A 21,321-nucleotide genomic window follows, 5' to 3' on the forward strand; every position below is an offset into this window, starting at 1 on the left:
CTACCTGCACAACGCCCGCCGTCCCCCACACACACACACAAGCTACTGCATCAGTTACTACTTATGATTAACAAGGCATTCGTTTTGTGGCATTAACGTTATATAGTTAGTGTTACACGGACAATAACATCAGCATATTATTATTACCCATAGCAGCAAGGCATTACTCCGAGTCCGTTCATAGCTCAGTTCCATTCCGTTGCAGCATGAGCTACCGGGAGGCAGAAGACTAACGTTACTGGTGAAAATGTGATTTACGTTGGAATACTCCTTTGCCAACTTGCTGTACTTTGTTTGCAGGTCTGCAGCCATTATTGCTGGATTATGAATAGCCCCAACTTTAGCCAACGTAACGTTATGGCTAAACCTTTAACATTAGTTAACGCTAGCTTTCGGTTAGCTGTTCAATGCTAATAACACAACCAAGCGAACCCATCAGAGCTCCCCATCAACACCGCTCTGTCGGGAGGATGGCATTTAAGAAAGTATCTGCCGTTAAAATGACACAAACATTCGTTTTGTGGCATTAACGTTATATAGTTAGTTACACGTTCAATTACATCAGCATAGTATTTACCCGAAGATAGCAAGCAAGCCGTCCATTCCGTACCCAACTACCCATTCTGCAATCTGTTAATAAAGTTTTCAACCAGACAAATGTATAGAAAGGCTTTGTTTTATTATAACATTTGTTGCAGTAAAATCATTGTGTCTCGTTTGGCCATCCTGTGGAGCGCGCTGGTCGGCGGGCACTGCCGGGCAGCTAACGTATTAGCTTGTTGTGGTTCTGAGTTTGACTCGCATTCTCGCAAGCAGATCAATGGCGGCATGCCCCCGAAGTAGAAAATGAATAAACGCTTGCCGATTGGTGGTAAGAACAGCAGGAGGTGGGTGCTAGCGGTGTGGCGTAATTGGCCGAATCGACTGTCAATCAAAATGGTTCCATTGCATTGGTTGAAAGCTCTGGTTGAGAGAATAGTATCCCGCTGCAGGCCGCCAGAATGGTTCCATTGCATTGGTTGAAAGCTCTGGTTGAGAAAATAGTATCCCTCTGCAGGCCGCCAAACGATACTGGGAGATAGTGATACCATAAACATATTTCTTGATGTTTCCTTTTTTTAAGTAAGTAAAGAGGCCTACAAATACAAACATACAAATATACAGTAGTTTCATTAAAAAAATAAAGATATTAAAAAAAATATTAAAAAAAATTACAAATACTTATTTTTTGCCACAAGTATCGGTATCGGTATCGGCCGATTGTGTTAGTTGAACAATCGGTATCGGTGGCCAATTTTCATATCGGTGCACCCCTAGTAAAACCAAGGAGCTGATCGTGGATTATAGGAGAGGACAGCAGGAGACACACACCACTGAGGATAAACGGGGCTACCGTGGACAGGGTGAGCAGCTTTAAGTACCTGGGGGTCCACATCTCAGAGGATCTGACATGGTCAACACACATAGACACAGTCGTAAAAAAGGCGAAGCAGCGCCTCTACCACCTGAGACAGTTAAGGAAATTCAGAGTATCTGGGAAGATACTCCAGTCCTTCTACTCCGGAGCTGTAGAGAGCATCTTGACTGGAAACATCACTGCCTGGTATGGAAACAGCACGGCACAGGACAAGAAGGCCCTACAGAGAGTGGTGCGCTCAGCCGAGCGTACCACAGGTATTGCACTACCTCCCCTGCAGGTTCTATACAACAAGAGGTGCAAATCCAGAGCCTGCAGAATAATGAAAGACCCTCACCACCCCAATAACAGCCTGTTCCAGCTGCTGAGGTCAGGCAGACCCCTGCGAACCCCAGCTACTAGGACAGAGAGGCTTCGGCTCAGCTTCTTCCCCCAGGCCATCAGAGCCTTGAACACTGAACACTGAGTGACACAGAACACTGAACTCTCCACACACAAGCGCACATGAGCACACACACGACACGCACGCTGTACACGCTCGCACACTAGCAGCCACTTTAACATGAGCAAGCACACACTCATGATGCACACGCCCACACTTATGGCCACAAAGGAAGGGTCACTTTAAAAATAGTATAGCAACGGTAACAGTGTATTGCACTACCAAGGGACCTAGCATGTCCTCCATGCCCTGTAAATAACTATGTACAAATACCGAGATGCCCCACTATGTTACCTGTTTATTGCACAATGTTGTTTTATTGGATTCTATTATATGTTGTACCCAGGGTTTCCGTTAGAAAAAATTGTTGCCGGTCTCCGTGACCTGCAAGATTTCAATCTACCGGACAAATGAGATTAATTCCGGTCATAGTTTATTGAGCTTTAAAACAATTGATAGGCAGGCTATATAAAGAATGTCATCCTCAAGGCATGTATATTTATAATATTATTACTTAAAACTAGGCTACTTTTGCGTATACAGTCATTAATATATTCCAAATAAAATAAGTCCCTCGATACTCCGTGCTGCTGCTGACTTGAAATAAAATAGACCGCGTATGTGGGCAGTCGGTCCGACACTAAACAGCAGTCTGTTATAATCACATTTTTATGAGCTAACGAATTCCGTTATATTGGACATTTGTATTAATTATATCAAGCGAAGAACTGAGAAATTTTGCAGAGAGAGACGGCAACATTATCGTGGGTTTGCGTGATGTATATCTCCACCTCCCAACGACTTGGTGCTGGTCATAATGTCCGGTGAAAACAACTCCCTCCAAGCACAACTTGACCACCCGAACCGTACCAAAACAGGCCAAAATTAAATAGCCCATGCGACGAACGATTCATTACATTCGTTTCATCGTTGCTCCACCAAGCAGCCGGTCCAACAATGAAAGCTGTTATCAGCGCGAGCCGGCCGCAGTTAGTTTGCAAGAAGCATCCAGCTGCAGACCCGCAGAGCAGCTTTCCAGGTCTGGGGACCGCACTGTGCCAGCAAAGCTGGTGGGTTCTGTGGGTCTGCATCTGCATGCCTTCCGCAAATCCAGCAGCAAGCTCTCGCTGAGCGAAGCAACGACAACAAACGCAATGATTGTTTCGTTCATCGCATAGGCCACCCAACTCCAGCCCATCCAAATACAATTCAAATAATCAAACTGTGCCCAGAGGGAACAATTTTCACCGGACACTATGACCGGAGAGATTAAATATGTCGGACTTCAACAGATTTTGCCGGTCAAATACCGGTAATTACCGGCTAACGGAAACGCTGGTTGTACCACTGTATTGCACATCGTTGCGGGCAAGACCACCCGCATTTCATTGTATACTTGTATGCCGTGACAAATAAAACTCTTGACTTGACTTGACTTGTTGTACACTTGATCGCAGGAAGGTGCTGAATGAGCTCAGCGGCAATTTTTCACGTCTGGTCAATGTTAGCATGGTGTTATTCACCTTCAAAGTGAATTCAAAATTTGTATAAAAAATATAAAAATTATGTATATTCTTCTTTGGTTAATTACAATTTACTCGAGCATAGTAATAGACACAATATTTGTGACACTGGGAATACATTCACTGAGGTCCATATATGCCCCTAGATACCAAGAACATGCAAATAGCCTTGTAGAAGTGAAGCAATCTTCCTTTTACTTGGGTATGTACTTTTAGATGAATTTAGAGAGGCTGGCTTAACTCATTGGCTGCCAGCTATTAGCCTTATCCTGTAGTAGCTACTGCCACCGCTGTAAACGATGGGAGTTAGTCACCTTGTTTGCAGGGCTATAACTATATATATATATTATAGCTATGGATGCAATTAGGGATGCACCGATATGAAAATTGGCCACCGATACCGATAGTTCAACTAACACAATTGGCCGATACCGATACTTGTGGCAAAAAATAAGTATTTGTAATTTTCTTTAATATATTTTTTTTTTTTATATTATTTTTTTTTAATTTCATTTTTTTTTAATGAAACTACTGTATATTTGTATGTGTATGTTTGTATTTGTAGGCCTCTTTACTTACTTAAAAAAAGGAAACATCAAGAAATATGTTTATGGTATTAATTTCACCATGCCATGTATCACTATCCCTCTCCCAGTATCGTCTGGCGGCCTGCAGATGGATACTATTCTCTCAACCAGAGCTTTCAACCAATGCAATAGAACCATTTTGATTGACAGTCGATTCGGCCAATTACGCCACACCGCTAGCACCCACCTCCTGCTGTTCTTACCACCAATCGGCAAGCGTTTATTCATTTTCTACTTCCGGGCATGCCGTCATTGATCTGCTTGCGAGAGCACAACAAACTTAACGTAGCTAATACGTTAGCTGCCCGCCGACCATCGCTCCACAGGATGACCAAACGAGACACAATGATTTTACTGCAACAAATGTTATAATAAAACAAAGCCTTTCTATACATTTGTCTGGTTGAAAACTTTATTAACAGATTGCAGAATGGGTAGTTGGGTACGGAATGAGCAACGGAATGGAACTGAGCTATGAACGGAGTAATGCCTTGCTTGCTTGCTTGCTATCTTCGGGTAAATAATATGCTGATGTTATTGAACATGTAACACTAACTATATAACGTTAATGCCACAAAACGAATGTTTGTGTCATTTCAACAGCAGATACTTTCTTAAATGCCATCTTCCCGAGAGAGGGGTGTTGACAGGGAGCTGTGATGGGTTCGCTTGGTTGTGTTATTAATAGCATTGAACAGCTAACCGAAAGCTAGCGTTAACTAACGTTAAAGGTTTAGCCATAACGTTACGTTGGCTAAAGTTGGGGCTATTCATAATCCAGCAATAATGGCTGCAGACCTGCAAGCAAAGTACAGCAAGTTGGCAAAGGAGTATTCCAACGTAAATCACATTTTCACCAGTAACGTTAGTCTTCTATCTCCCGGTAGCTCATGCTAGCTAACCTAGCTCATGTTAGCGTCGTCACTGAGCGACCACCTCGCGTACACAATTAATGACATGTTGCGGACAGCCATATCGGTGACAATGTTTAGCTTTTAGTGCCAAATGATAAGAGTCTGAAGCGGAGTCTCAAAAGAGAATGTTGAATATTTAGTAGTAACTTTGATGCAGTAGCTTGTGTGTGTGTGTGTGGGGGACTGGGGGCGGCGCCGTTGGCAGGACGCGACTGAATTTATCGGCTACTGCCATCGGCACATCCGAGCTTATCGGCCGATAGGCCGATTGCAGTCAACAAGGCACTTATCGGCCGATACCGATACCCGACCGATACATCGGTGCACCCCTAGATGCAATACTATGGCCCATTTGACATCGAGTATCTATCGTTCAAGATGTGAAAAAGGAATAATTTTTATATTACCGTGGTGAATATAAGTATGGTTTTAGAGCGGTTTATGGTAATTCCTGGGAGGCTAGTAATAGGCCGTGACGCATATTATACTTAATCCATTGGCATTTCGTCCCTATACACGCTACAATTAAAAATTCAAATGCATATGATCGGTATATTATGTTCCATCATGAATGCATGAAAGGGGGGGGGGGGTCGTTTCTGATTAATTGATTGTCAATAACGGCATTCGTTAGTACAACAGCATACGCTGATCAGGGAGATGGCTATGAAAACAAAGCACAATCAAGCTAAAATTTACGTTAAATTGCTCTTACCTGTGGCTGGTGAGATTCCAAAAAGAATATTCCAATTATTTGATTGCCATCTGCTAGATTGTATGTCCATTTGGGCCACGACATAACCCACCACAGAATAATGAATCTGGGGTCCCGAAAACTATTCAATGCGATCGGGTAAAGCCCTCGGTCCAGGCTACTAGAAAAGTCCGCCCGGAGGAATTTCATCGACACACAGCCACATACACAGAGTCTCAAAGGGAGTGCAACATCGGCCGCATACCACCAGCAGGGCTCTACGCTAACCTTTTTCCCAAGGAGCACATGTGCTCCTAAATGAACAAATTTAGGAACACACAAAGAAATTTAGGAGCACCCAAAAATATTTAGGAGCACAGTGAAAATATTTCAAGTAACAGAGTTTTTTATAATTTTTTTTAAATAAATGCATATTTGTACTCTGCGTGCATGTGCAAACGGGAACGGGACACACATCTGTGCAATAGCACATACCACCAAAGTCACTGGCCCACTGTGTGCATGTGTGTGTATCTGCGTGTGCAAACGGGAATGGGACAGACATTTGAACTATTAAGTGATTAATGCCTACTGTGGCAAAGTTGTAGCCAACAACTAGGCCTAATAAGAAAGGCAGTGACATTGAACAAAAAGGAGACACTGGCATTACCACCAGGGCCATCAGTAGAGGGGACTGTAAGGTGCCCTTTCGGTATACTACCCTTGCTAAAACTGTGTTCTCTGTTAAAGGTGGTAACTACTGGAATAGCCTACCAGTTGTGATTAGAGAGTGCCCCACATACTCCATGTTCAAGACCCATCTTAAACTGCATCCAAACCAGAACTGTGATAATTTTTAATCTGATTTAGTTTATGTAACTTGTTTCTTGTTTTTATCATTGATTGTCACCATGCTTTTACCCTAAGCAGGCTATTTATTTATTGAAAGAGTTTTGCTGTCTCCTGGTGTAAATTAGCTCTTGCTACAACCCTGCATGTTTACATTTTGTATTTTGTACTTGATGTTCATTAACATGTGCTGTCCCTATCAAATAAACTATCAAATCAAACTACTGCTACAAAAGTAAGTCACTTAATTTTAGCTTTTGCCCCTTTTATGCATACAATGCCTATGTTTTGGCTAGTGTTGCTCTTCTAGACAAATAATCCTTTCAGGGTTGCCTATTGAAATACTGTACACCTCCAGTACAGAAACATTGTTTATGAGTTTGCGTGTCAGGTAGACCATTGATTGACAGTCGATTCTGCCAATTACGTCACACTGCTTGCACTCCGGCCATCCGGCGCTGCAGCTGGACCCTATTGCCCACCTCTGCTGTTGATAACGCTAGCCAAGTTAGCTGTACACACATACACAGTTGGCCAGTTACTTTGGTGTAGGGGGGGTGTAACAATGCATCGACCCTAAGGGGAAAATTCAACTGCATCGATTTGAAAATGTTAGAATTGATTATCGCAATTTGAATGTGTACAGTGTTATGTTGTTATCATGTCCGTTACAGTCAACACAACGACATACGCTACTGCATCAACGTTATGATTAACAAAGCAAGGCATTCGTTTTGTTGCATTAACGTTATATTACTATTGCTATCGCTAAATCTAGGTGTTCTAAAATCTATTGATATTGGTAAAGACTATAATAAATTAGTGTCTCGGAAAACGCTCGCATATCGCAATCAGAGCCCTGATCGCAATGGCCGACTTGCAGGAAGTAAACGCAAAATGAGAGCTTCCGATTGGTCATTTGCTTTCTTTCCCATAAAACCAGTCACGTCACTCTACTGTGATTGGACCGTTGGCTTGAGTGCAATGTGGGACTTGTAGTTTTTTAACGATTCTCAGTGGAGAAAAAAAAGAACGACTGAGGCTGTAATCTGCACTCGCACACCGTGCGAGTAATTGATTTTTCAGGTTCGCACACACATATTTTTAGGGGCATATGCTAGCAATATGGTCGCACTGTAGAGCCCTGACCAGGCGGCAGTATTGGACTTTTGCGATCTCAGACTCATTCCCTATGGTTACACAGGCTCCCTGGATGGATAACGATTGGAAATAGCAAATAAAATAAATAACGATCAAATAACGAATATACTCGTTGTTGGCGTCCAACGATTGGCGGCCAATAACGAGTATACTCGTCATTGGCGGGGAATGAGTTAAGAGGTTAAAGTAAACACTTATAAAGTCATAATATTTACAGATTAAAGTCAAAATTGCCATACTTGTTTCCATGCAGTCCAAACAGCTCTTCTCCTGGTCCAGCTGTGACGGTTTCATGCAGTCCACCAAACAGACAGACAGTTCTCTCGAACCAAGGTGTGAGAGGCTATGAGGGGTGGTCATATTCAGACCAATCTTGGGGGAAAGTAAGAAAAGAAATATCAGTACATTTTACATTCATCCTAACAAACAAAGGTCTAACTGTTCAGATCTTTTTCAAGTTCCAAGTTTTAATACTCTTATCAACATGCAAGTCAACAAATGCTTGCTTTGTGCAGCCATTTAACACAAAAGGATGACCCTCATGCATTGCAAATTTGCATCAAATTCAAAACAGAGTGATGCACAAAATAACTTAAAAAGAAAAGAATAATTTAAAACAATGAATAAAGTGTGCATGAAATAATAGGGGAAAGAAAACATTAGGAACTTGTTACATTCACACACACAAGGGCTGATTAATCACACCCCCCCCCTCTCTCCCTCACACACACTCTCCCAGCTCTTTTTCTCTTTTGCCCCTTCCTCATCTCTCTCACCCCCCTCTCTCTCTATATCTCACACACACACACACACACACACACACACACACACACACACACACACACACACACACACACACACACACACACACACACACACACACACACACACACACACACACACACACACACACACACACACACACACACACACACACACACACACACACACACACTTCAGAAACAAACATAGTATCGTCATTGGCGGGGAATGAGTTAACAAACATAACAGTGTCGTCATCAGTCCGCGCACGTTAGCAGTTAGCCAGAGCAAGCGGTGTATTCCATGACAATGTACTAAATATGACCCTAAAATACTCCGTTCCGCCCCAATACATTGCAAAGACGTCCACCGTATACCCCACACTACTCTAACCGTTACCCTCAGAATTCACGCCACACACCCACTCGGCACGTAAATTATAAAATAGCGCCGTGCAAGCTAATTATCCTAGCCAGCCTGTTGTTTCCAAGCGGTGTATTCCATGACAATGTACTAAATATGACCCTAAAATACTCCGTTCCGCCCCAATACATTGCAACGACGTCCACTGTATACCCCACTAGTATAAACGTGGCCTCAGAATTCACGCCACACACCCACTCGGCACGTAAATTATAAAATAGCGCTGTGCAAGCTAATTATCCTAGCCAGCCTTATTTACTACTTGAGTCCTACCTCCGGGTCTCCTTCCGGGTCTCCTTCCACTGTCGGCCATCTCCTTCACTGATTGGTTGTTAGTGCGTGTGCTCATATCCAAGCTTGGAAAATCGATATATCGAAACTTTGCGACCACGTTTCATGTTTATTTCGAGGAAATAATTTATCGTGATAGTTATCGTTATCGTTTTATCGCCCAGCCCTACGGTGGATCAATACAATTATCGATTTTTTCGAATGGCGATCGGAAATTGGAATAAACCATTTGGATACCATCGGACCTCAGGTAAGGAATCTATGTTATCAGTCTTAGGATAATCAGACTCGTTTCTCCTATATGTGATATAGCTGTTTTGACTGTAAAAGCCATCAGGAAATAAGAGCAGCGATTATCAGCGCGCGGCACGAGCGTGCGTGCGCACACATACTATCGATCATCTAGCGTTTATTTGAAAACGATTCATAAATAGGCCGACAAATGACAACGTTCTGGAATATTCCAGTAAAAGACGATTATCATAGAATGTGTTGTTTTTTCCGCGAAAACGAGTGATTTTCAAAATGCTATCAAACAGAAATGAAGCGATAAAAATAATCTGCTTTGACAATGTTCACTGGAAAATGAGTCTTTGATAAGCGACGGGCAGATTAGACACATAGCCATAATTTAAAACATAGATTAGGCGATATTAACGTTAACATTAGAGCGGATTGTGGCATTCAAGGGGGTAAAAAGGAAAACACGGCTGGCAATCAAAGTGTTAACAGATTGCAGAATGGGTACAATACAGTACAGCTCAATACAACAACAGTGGACTGGAGGATGAAGACCAGAAGACTTTCAGCTTTTTTACATAAGGGTCCTCCATTTTCAATTCATCAAAACATTTAGAGACATACAAATATACAGTAGTTTCATAAAAATGCTAAAATGCTATTGATTGATTGATTTAAAACTTTATTAACATATTGCAGAATGGGTACAGTACAGCTCAATACATACAATTGTTAAGGGGATGCAGACCAGAGAAAGACTTTCGTCTTGTTTACATCAGGGTCCCCCATTTTCAATTCATCATATTTCATATCTAAATCATATAATATCTCATTGCTAAATATATGCAATATATAATCTAATAATCCAATAATCTAAATCTAATATATAATATAAAAATGCTAAATGCATGGGTATTTTATTTTGTCTTTAACCCATTCTCTGCCACGCTTATATCCATCGCTGTTTGATCTCTGCCAGCACTGTAAGTCTATGGAGATGTTCACCTTCTTTGCAGAGCTATAACTTTTTAAATTGTATTGCTAAATTGACATTACTATTAGGGATGTCCCGATCCGATCACGTGATCGGCGCCGATCACGTGCTTTTCAGAGGATCGGGATCGGGAAAGGAAATTAAATAAAAATCGGCAGTCAATAAAAGTTTTTTTTTTTTTTTTTTTTAACAAACATGACCATGTTCACGTCTTAAACTCATACGGAGGCCTTAGTCTTGGTTTTAAATTACATATAATATATCATTAATGTATTTATTGTCACACAGAGCAGAATAATTGTCCACAACAAACACATTCCCTTTAATTTACACCGTTGCAACAAACACTTTCCCTTTCATTTAGACCGGTGTTCTGGCTACACGCTCACATCACAACAACAGTACAACACGTCGCTCCCGAAACACTGTTATCCACTCACTTGAGCAGCTAGAGGTTTGGAAGTTGGAACTAAGCATTTTAAAATAGAAAGTGAAGCCAGTCCAACAGCAATTGCAATGTTTGCAAGGACGACATTCCGTGTGGAGGAAAAACTCAGCAGGCTGGAGCCTGGAGGCGGACTTTTCAGACTAACTTTTCACCTGGATAACGTCAATTATTTGCTGTGACTAAAAGCAGCTAGAGGTTTGGAAGTTGGAACTAAGCATTTTAAAATAGAAAGTCAAGCCAGTCCAGCAATTGCAATGTTTGCAAGGACGACATTCCGTGTGGAGGAACAACTCATGAAGCAGCAGACTGGAGCCTGGAGGCGGACTTTTCAGACTAACTTTTCACCTGGATAACGTCATTTATTTGCTGTGACTAAGGATTATCATCGGCGTTTCAGACCGTAAGTCGAACACTGAATGTATACTAATGTGCAAACATATATTGAAACTTTTAATATTTCTCATGAAGCACATTTCTCAGGGTGAATGTAATAACAATTGAAAGTTATTCAAAGTAAAACGTAGGAACGTTTTACTTTTTCATTCACACATTCATACGAAAATACCGTCTAGAGTATAATATGTTTTTATCTTTTTCTGCAGTATTTCCCAGAACGTGAGATATAGGCACAAATGCATATATTAGATCATCAAATGCAGTTTGATACCGATCGACGCTATATAAAAAATTTCAACTGTACATGGTCCTAAACGTTATGACTGTTCATGCGCGGGTGAACGGAGGGGAGGGGGGGGGGGGGGTCGTTTATAATTCCGTGATAGTCGTTAGATGCTTCATGTAGTATGGGTGATATTAGATGCTTCATGTAGTATGGGTGATATATTGATCAGAGCAGTTTGTATCAAAAATGATAAACAAAAACGCTGAAACTCACGTCAGTCTCCTCGTACCGTTGGGCGATGAGAGTGGAGCAAACAGATCCCAGTTATGTGGTGGGGATCGAGGCGATCCATTTCCGGTTTGTATATTACTAATACACGCCCAAATCATGTAGATTATTGAGTTATTATGGCAAAGATCCATATCCATGGTGTGTATTGAGTCCCGCGACGATAAACGAGTGGCCGGACGGAATAGGGAGACACACCGGGATCACAAAAGATCCACTTCCGGTTGCAACTCGCCGATCAGCCACCAGGTGGCAGTATTGAAGCGTTGCAGAGTTGTGCTGGCTCACACAGCATCCGACAAGGCTCCGTGAGTGAAATATGAATACCATGGCGAAAATATGAAATTATGATCAGAATCACGTCGTACGCCGTTATTGGCAGAATTTGCATGAACTTGAAACCCGTTGTACGACGTTATTGGCGGGGAAAGGGTTAATGTTAGCTTGCAAACTCAAATACTGTCTTGGTAAGCCTCATAATGAATTGTTTGGGGAAAAAAAGAAAAAAATTGTGATGTGTATCGTGTATCGCCGAAAGGTCAGAAAATATCGTGATATCATATTTAGGCCATATCGCCCAGCCCTAGGCAGCTATTGTTTTTGGCCAATCAGATTATTTTGTCTTCCAGGTGGTGTTTCCAGGGTTGCATTAGAAAAACGAAGACCACGTCCTGGTCAGAAAGTACACTAAATTAAATGAAAATACAACTAAATGCTATATCGTGGACATCTACAGAAGATTGAAAAATGATTGTTTGGTAAACTGTAAATAATACAACTTTACCATGGACTCCTAAGTCAAGCTAAACTAGGATAATGTATGTCAGATAAACAGATGAGAAACACTGCTAAGCTAACGTTAGTTGTGGATTTAGCTAATAAAGGGCTAATATCTGAGGCTGCCATGGCTAATAATAACAATAATAATACAAAAGAATAGCCATGGATGGTCACCACAGATAATCAAATATCAGTTGGATAACAGATTTTTACCACCACTGAACAAGCCCGGATCACCGTCAGATCCTACAACCTCCACACCGCTCGGTAAGGACTGGAGCGCTTTCAAAACACCAGGCCACAGCAACAGCAAGCAAGCTGGCACTAACATTACTGTTACAACATGTGTGTCTGTGTGCCTGTCTGCCAGTTCTTCATGGCTATCAGGCTCCACAACCGGGGGCATGGACTGCTGCCAGCAGCTGGAGAACTAACGGCTGCAGAACTTGAGAACTATTAGGAATGTCTGACTCTTAACCACTAAACCCTGCATGGACTATAACGCATATTATGACCGACCGATAGGTACAGACCATCATCTGCACCTTTGTGTATACTGTTTATTTTTAGTCATATTTTATATTGCCTATATTTATTGTAACTTAAATAATGAGCAACAGGGTATACATACTCTCATCTGCACCTCTGTGTATACGGTTTAATTTATTAAAATTGTATATTCAGATTACATTTGTTTATTGCCTATATTTATTGCTCTCCTATTACCCTGACCATCCCGATCCTGAGCCAACCTCTCCAGCTGGCCGCAGGTGTGTCCCATCGGGATGCTTGGAGAACCCTTGTTGACGGCCTATGCCCCAAACGGGGTAAAAGGCGTAAGTAAGTAATTACCCTGACCATACCTGTACCCCCCACCCCACCCTGCTGCTATGACGACTGAATCTCCTCAAGGGGATCAATAAAGGAATATCCTGTCCAGTCCAGAGGATATAATGTTTTCCCCTCTGCGTGGGCGAGACCGATTTGCTGCCATCTCCTCCATCCCAACCTCATCCTAGAAGCATAGCATAGCCTCTCAAGTACATGTTTGAATTGACAATTGTTAAGGGGATGCAGACCAGAGAAAGACTTTCATCTTGTTTACATCAGGGTCCCCCATTTTCAATTCATCATAACATATGACATACATGACATACGGGTAGACAGTACTGTTACATCTAGACATTTATGACATACCAGATCTACAAATAATATACAGTACTGTTTATGAGTACAAAAATAGTCTAAAAAGAGAGTATATACATTTGAGGGGGAAGAAACTGTACATTGGAGGAGGTTGGGTCGGTGGGGTGGGAGGGGGGCGTTGGGTAGGTGGGGGGAACTGTACATTGGAAGTGATTGGGTGGGTGGGGTGGGGGGGGGGGGGGGTTGGGTAGGCAGGGTGGGGGGGGGGGGGTCGTTTATAATTCCGTGATAGTCGTTAGATGCTTCATGTAGTATGGGTGATATTAGATGCTTCATGTAGTATGGGTGATATATTGATCAGAGCAGTTTGTATCAAAAATGATAAACAAAAACGCTGAAACTCACGTCAGTCTCCTCGTACCGTTGGGCGATGAGAGTGGAGCAAACAGATCCCAGTTATGTGGTGGGGATCGAGGCGATCCATTTCCGGTTTGTATATTACTAATACACGCCCAAATCATGTAGATTATTGAGTTATTATGGCAAAGATCCATATCCATGGTGTGTATTGAGTCCCGCGACGATAAACGAGTGGCCGGACGGAATAGGGAGACACACCGGGATCACAAAAGATCCACTTCCGGTTGCAACTCGCCGATCAGCCACCAGGTGGCAGTATTGAAGCGTTGCAGAGTTGTGCTGGCTCACACAGCATCCGACAAGGCTCCGTGAGTGAAATATGAATACCATGGCGAAAATATGAAATTATGATCAGAATCACGTCGTACGCCGTTATTGGCAGAATTTGCATGAACTTGAAACCCGTTGTACGACGTTATACATTTACATTTACATTTAGTCATTTAGCTGACGCTTTTATCCAAAGCGACTTACAAGTTCTGTACGACAAGCCATCAGGAAGGGCACAACTCTATCAGCTGAGCAACAATGTTCATCAAAGTGTTGAGTGCTACAGTGTAGGTTAGTTTATTAGGACAAGTGCATGACAGTACGGTTAGTTAGGGTTAGATTTTTTTTTTTTTTTTTTTTTTTTTTTTTTTTTTTTTTTTTTTTTTTTTTTTAATTCAGATAATGGTTGAAGAAGTGCGTCTTTAGTCGACGGCGAAAGATTGGACGTGATTCGGCTGTCCTAACTGGGGTGGGTAGTTCATTCCACCATTGTGGGGCAAGGACTGAGAATAGGCGACTTCTCTTTGATGACCCTCCCGGAGCTTGGATAGGAGTAGGTCTGAGGCGGCCAGAAGATGCAGAGCGTAGGGGTCTTGAGGGTGTGTAGTTAGAGACCATTGACCGGAGGTAGGCGGGAGCGGTTCCCTTTGCCGCACGGTATGCTAGGTCGAGGGCCTTGAAGCGGATTCGTGCAGCAATGGGGAGCCAGTGCAGGTCCCTAAGAAGTGGGGTGACATGGGCCGACTTCGGTAGGTTTGAGATCAGGCGGGCCGCTGCATTCTGAATGAGTTGAAGAGGCTTAGTGGCAGTGGCCGGGAGGCCAGCGAGCAGTGCATTGCAGTAGTCGAGGCGGGAGATGACTGTTGATTGGACGAGGAGTTGGGTGGCTTCTTTTGTCAGGAAGGGGCGTATCCTTCTGACGTTGCTCAGGAGGAATCGGCAGGTTCTGGTCGTTGCTGCGATGTGAGCAGAGAAGTTCAACTGGTCGTCGAGGACAACACCAAGGTTCTTGGCGGTCGGGGACGCAGTCACAGCTGCATTCTCGACTGTGATTGAAAGGTCGGTTAGGGGGGAGGATTTGGCCGGCAGGTGGAGCAATTCTGTTTTGCTTAGGTTCAGTTTGAGGTGGTTGGACGTCATCCAGGCTGAGATGTCGGACAGACAGGCCGAGATCCGCACAGAGACGTGGATATCTGAGGGAGGGAAGGAGAGGAAGAGTTGAGTATCGTCGGCATAACAATGGTAGGAGAAGCCATGAGACGTGATAATGTTACCCAGTGATTTAGTGTAGAGGGAGAAGAGAAGGGGTCCTAAAACCGAGCCCTGGGGGACACCCGTCCGCAGGGGGCGGGTGGCCGACAGGGTCCCTCTCCATGACACTTGGTAGGAGCGGTCATTGAGGTATGATGACAGCCATGTCAGCGCAGAGCCAGCCACTCCCATTCCTGCGAGGGCCGCAAGGAGGATCTGGTGGTTGACTGTGTCGAAGGCTGCAGATAGATCTAGGAGAATCAGGCGGGGGTTATTGGCGGGGAAAGGGTTAATGTTAGCTTGCAAACTCAAATACTGTCTTGGTAAGCCTCATAATGAATTGTTTGGGGAAAAAAAGAAAAAAATTGTGATGTGTATCGTGTATCGCCGAAAGGTCAGAAAATATCGTGATATCATATTTAGGCCATATCGCCCAGCCCTAGGCAGCTATTGTTTTTGGCCAATCAGATTATTTTGTCTTCCAGGTGGTGTTTCCAGGGTTGCATTAGAAAAACGAAGACCACGTCCTGGTCAGAAAGTACACTAAATTAAATGAAAATACAACTAAATGCTATATCGTGGACATCTACAGAAGATTGAAAAATGATTGTTTGGTAAACTGTAAATAATACAACTTTACCATGGACTCCTAAGTCAAGCTAAACTAGGATAATGTATGTCAGATAAACAGATGAGAAACACTGCTAAGCTAACGTTAGTTGTGGATTTAGCTAATAAAGGGCTAATATCTGAGGCTGCCATGGCTAATAATAACAATAATAATACAAAAGAATAGCCATGGATGGTCACCACAGATAATCAAATATCAGTTGGATAACAGATTTTTACCACCACTGAACAAGCCCGGATCACCGTCAGATCCTACAACCTCCACACCGCTCGGTAAGGACTGGAGCGCTTTCAAAACACCAGGCCACAGCAACAGCAAGCAAGCTGGCACTAACATTATTACTGTTACAACATGTGTGTCTGTGTGCCTGTCTGCCAGTTCTTCATGGCTATCAGGCTCCACAACCGGGGGCATGGACTGCTGCCAGCAGCTGGAGAACTAACGGCTGCAGAACTTGAGAACTATTAGGAATGTCTGACTCTTAACCACTAAACCCTGCATGGACTATAACGCATATTATGACCGACCGATAGGTACAGACCATCATCTGCACCTTTGTGTATACTGTTTATTTTTAGTCATATTTTATATTGCCTATATTTATTGTAACTTAAATAATGAGCAACAGGGTATACATACTCTCATCTGCACCTCTGTGTATACGGTTTAATTTATTAAAATTGTATATTCAGATTACATTTGTTTATTGCCTATATTTATTGCTCTCCTATTACCCTGACCATCCCGATCCTGAGCCAACCTCTCCAGCTGGCCGCAGGTGTGTCCCATCGGGATGCTTGGAGAACCCTTGTTGACGGCCTATGCCCCAAACGGGGTAAAAGGCGTAAGTAAGTAATTACCCTGACCATACCTGTACCCCCCACCCCACCCTGCTGCTATGACGACTGAATCTCCTCAAGGGGATCAATAAAGGAATATCCTGTCCAGTCCAGAGGATATAATGTTTTCCCCTCTGCGTGGGCGAGACCGATTTGCTGCCATCTCCTCCATCCCAACCTCATCCTAGAAGCATAGCATAGCCTCTCAAGTACATGTTTGAATTGACAATTGTTAAGGGGATGCAGACCAGAGAAAGACTTTCATCTTGTTTACATCAGGGTCCCCCATTTTCAATTCATCATAACATATGACATACATGACATACGGGTAGACAGTACTGTTACATCTAGACATTTATGACATACCAGATCTACAAATAATATACAGTACTGTTTATGAGTACAAAAATAGTCTAAAAAGAGAGTATATACATTTGAGGGGGAAGAAACTGTACATTGGAGGAGGTTGGGTCGGTGGGGTGGGAGGGGGGCGTTGGGTAGGTGGGGGGAACTGTACATTGGAAGTGATTGGGTGGGTGGGGTGGGGGGGGGGGGGGTTGGGTAGGCAGGGTGGGGGGGGTTAACTGTACATTAGAGGGGGTTGGGTTTGGACATTTACAGGGGCCAGTTTCGAATTGCGGTCTCCCGTAGGTGCTCTTTGAGAGTGTTTGAGTCGTCTGCAACAGCGTTTCCGTTAGCCGGTAATTACCGGTATTTGACCGGCAAAATCTGTTGAAGTCCGACATATTTAATCTCTCAGGTCATAATGTCCGGTGAAAATAATTCCCTCTAAACACAATTAGATTATTTGAATTGTATTAAAATAGGCTAAAATTAAATAGCCTATGCGATGAACGAAACAAACAATCATTACAATTGTTTCATCGTTGCTTCACCAAGCAGCCGGTCTAATAATGACATCCTGTTGTCAGCGCGAGCTGGCTGCTGATATATTTGCAAGAAGCATCCATCTGCCGGCCGGCAGGGTGCAGAACTCCAATTCAGCCATTGGCAATTCAGCTGTTGGGTGGGGGCGCTGCTGAGCGGTTTCCAGACCGGACCTAAAAACACTGCTGCTCCATGCTTCACGTAAATATATCAGCAGCCAGCTCGCACTGACAACAGGATGTCATTATTAGACCGGCTGCTTGGTGAAGCAACGATGAAACAAATGATTGTTTCGTTCATCGCATAGGCTATTTAATTTTAGCCTATTTTAATACAATTCAAATAATCAAATTGTGTTTAGAGGGAATTATTTTCACAGGACATTATGACCAGCACCAAGTCGTTGGGAGGTGGAGATATACATCACGCAAACCCACGATAATGTTGCCGTCTCTCTCTGCCAAATTTCTCAGTTCTTCGCTTGATATAATTAATACAAATGTCCAATATAACGGAATTCGTTAGCTCATAAAAATGTGATTATAACAGACTGCTGTTTATTAAGGTCGGGCAGACTGCCCACCGACACCTCAAGTCGGCAGCAGCACGAAGTCTCGAGGGACTTATTTTATTTGGAATCAGGGGAGGAAATTAGGCCACTTTACTGGCCAAATGCTAGTATTTTTTACGTTTGGCTGGTAAAAAAAATCAGATACCCGCCAGTTGGCTGGTAAGCCAAAAAGTTAGTTTCCTCCCCTGCTGGCGAGTATACAAAAAAATAAAACATTCTGCAATCACTGCACTGGCAAACGGTGCGCGTCTTCTGAGTGTTCGCTTTAGTTGACAGTGCCACGAGAGCACTGCACAAGACCACCTGCGGACATATATAATGTTTAATAAACGTTTGCGCAGTACTGGCCAACCCGCGGACATATAATAATAATAATAATAATAATAATAAAAGTCCCGCGGTACTAGGCTAGCCATCAGGAGCACTCGCAAACAGATAACGTTAAACACAGCAGAAGATGGAAAACAGACCGACTGACCAACGGGGAACTGCATCCAACCCTCGAGTATAAGTTACTAAGGACACATTTAAATCACAGAGGTGTAATGTTAGTCTACTGGAACTGTATACAGTGGTTAGCTTCTAGTTAGCGTTTTAGCTATAGCTGCTTGCTAGCTAACGTTAGCCCCGTGTGCTCAAAGCAGCCAGCTAGGTGTATCTGTTATGACTATAATGTTTCCAAAAAAGCACCGGCCTACGACGTAAGGTTAGACATTTTATTTCATGCTCAAAAGCCCCTGGCTGGGGCGGTTAGGTGGCCGAGCGGAGATTGCGTTCGTCACCAACCCCGGAGCTGTGAGCTGGATTCGCCTGTTCGAATCCAGCTCACAGCTCCGGGGTTGTCACCAGCTTGGCTGGCCGTCTGCACTAATACAATTGGCTGTATTAGAGGGTGGGAGAAGCTGGCGGGGTGGGTCCGGGTCGTTGTAAACAGCGACTCCTACAGTTTGGTCGGGGCGCCTGCTAAGCGCGGATAGGACTTGAGGGGGATAGTGTGGTCCTCCCACACGCTACGCCCTCTCAGTGAGAATCCGCGCTGCCAGGTGAAAAGAAGCGGTGATTGGCTGGACGTGTGTCGGAGGAAGCACGTGGTAGCCTCCACTCTCCCAGATGATCTGACTGTGGGGGGTAAGTGCGCAGCGACCAGGAAGGGACTGGGAATTGGCATACGACTAACATTGGGATGGGAGAAAATCGGAGGAAAATGGAGGGGGAAAAAGATCCAAAAAAAAAAAAAAAAAAAAAAAAGCCCCTGGCTTGCACATCGCAGTCACGAAAGGGGCTAGCTCAACCAGTGCACTGTGCACAACAGCACACCAACCCAACTGACGTTACCACAACACTTGACGGTACTTCACAGCACTGTCGTAAGACCACCGTGCTGTCTTAAAGGCACAGTGTGCCTACCCAGATGCATACACAACATTGACGCGGCTTGACATACAAAGAAGTAATTATCACAATTAGCGATTTTTTTTGTCTGGTAAAAAATCTGTTTGGCTGGTAAAAAAAATCAGATACTCGCCAGTTGGCTGGTAAGCCAAAAAGTTAGTTTCCTCCCCTGTTTGGAATATATTAATGACTGTATATACGCAAAAGTAGCCTAGTTTTAAGTTAAAATATTATAAATGCCTTGATGATGTCATTCTTTATATAGCAGGGGTGTACAGTGCGACATATATATCGCACGTGCTACAGCAACAGCTGTCTGTGCGATGGATGGATTTACTTCAGTAGCACTGGTGCGATAGGGATTCGGTTCATATAGATACTCTTATTTTGAAAATCCTGTAGCGGGTCTCATTTCTGCCCACGCGCAGCTCCAGCTAGGCTCCGAAAGCTAGCAACGTTCAGGTGCATATGATACTCTTATTTTGAAAAAACTCTTGTGACAACTCGACGAGTCGTATCCGCCCTATCCGTGCTTCTGCAAGGAGCAGCGCGTTGGTCGGTTGGTGCGCACTGCTGCGTTAACACAGCAGTGCGCCTACACGTCCCGAAATAAGTCTGTGGTGTTTTTTCTTTCTCGCAACGGGTCAAATGCATCTACATGCTTTGCACCGTCGCCATTCCTTTATGCGCACATCGCCCGAAATTAACGTTTATGTACCATTACAATCACTACAACGTTAGCAAGCTAACAAGCTAATCCTGATCAGAGGCGCAGAGCCAGCAGACACAGTGTGGAAAGGGAAATGGGGGGGCACTCTCTCCCCTTCCCTGTGTGTGTGTGTGTGTGCGTGCGTGCGTTTGGAAAGACGATGAAGTCACTAGTCAGGACTCAGGACAGGAGTATATTATAGTAAACTGAGGATGGACAGATAATGATGATATTCAAATATAAACAAGTTTCGAGAGGAGTGGAAGTTTGAAGACAGACTAGACTACAATATGATGCGGGGGTGGTGAGTTGAAACAGTGTGTGTGAATGAATGAATGAAAACTTTATTTAACAGATTGCAGAATGGGTACAGTACGGCTCAATACACACAATTGTTAAGGGGATGCAGACCAGAGAAAGACATTTGTCTTGTTTACATCAGGGTCCCCCATTGTGTGTGTGTGTGTGTCCCAACCGACCCCACTTCTATGTTTCAATACATTATTTGCATTTAAAACTATTAACGCTGACTCATTCCTTCAGTCCACTCAAAATTATGCTAATATTCCTTATGTTGTTTATGATATTAATTGAAAATAGCATATGAGAGTATCATAGTAATAATAACACATGGCGATATACTAAATGACAGCCAAACATGGCACTGCAACTAAATAACACAAATACAATAGGCACATTTGTGACTGTTACAAATATAACACGTTTTATACTTGTGCTACAAGATTTTGGCCTGTGCTACAAAACTATC

The 21,321-nt window shown here is 43.3% G+C and overlaps 1 protein-coding gene across 1 annotated transcript in view; it reads right to left on the reverse strand.

The window, feature by feature from the left end:
- LOC311225241 (uncharacterized protein) overlaps positions 1 to 21,321 on the reverse strand; it is a 66,837-nt gene that overhangs the window by 13,050 nt on the left and 32,466 nt on the right. Inside the window, exon 2 of the mRNA XM_084310458.1 lies at positions 7,827 to 7,959. Coding sequence (XP_084166584.1) covers positions 7,827 to 7,947 — 121 coding nt within the window. The 5' untranslated portion in view covers positions 7,948 to 7,959. The remainder of the gene's footprint in view (positions 1 to 7,826; positions 7,960 to 21,321) is intronic.

This window comes from Notolepis coatsorum (genome assembly GCF_963971535.1).
Source record: "Notolepis coatsorum genome assembly, chromosome: 3".
Classification (NCBI taxonomy): domain Eukaryota; kingdom Metazoa; phylum Chordata; class Actinopteri; order Aulopiformes; family Paralepididae; genus Notolepis; species Notolepis coatsorum.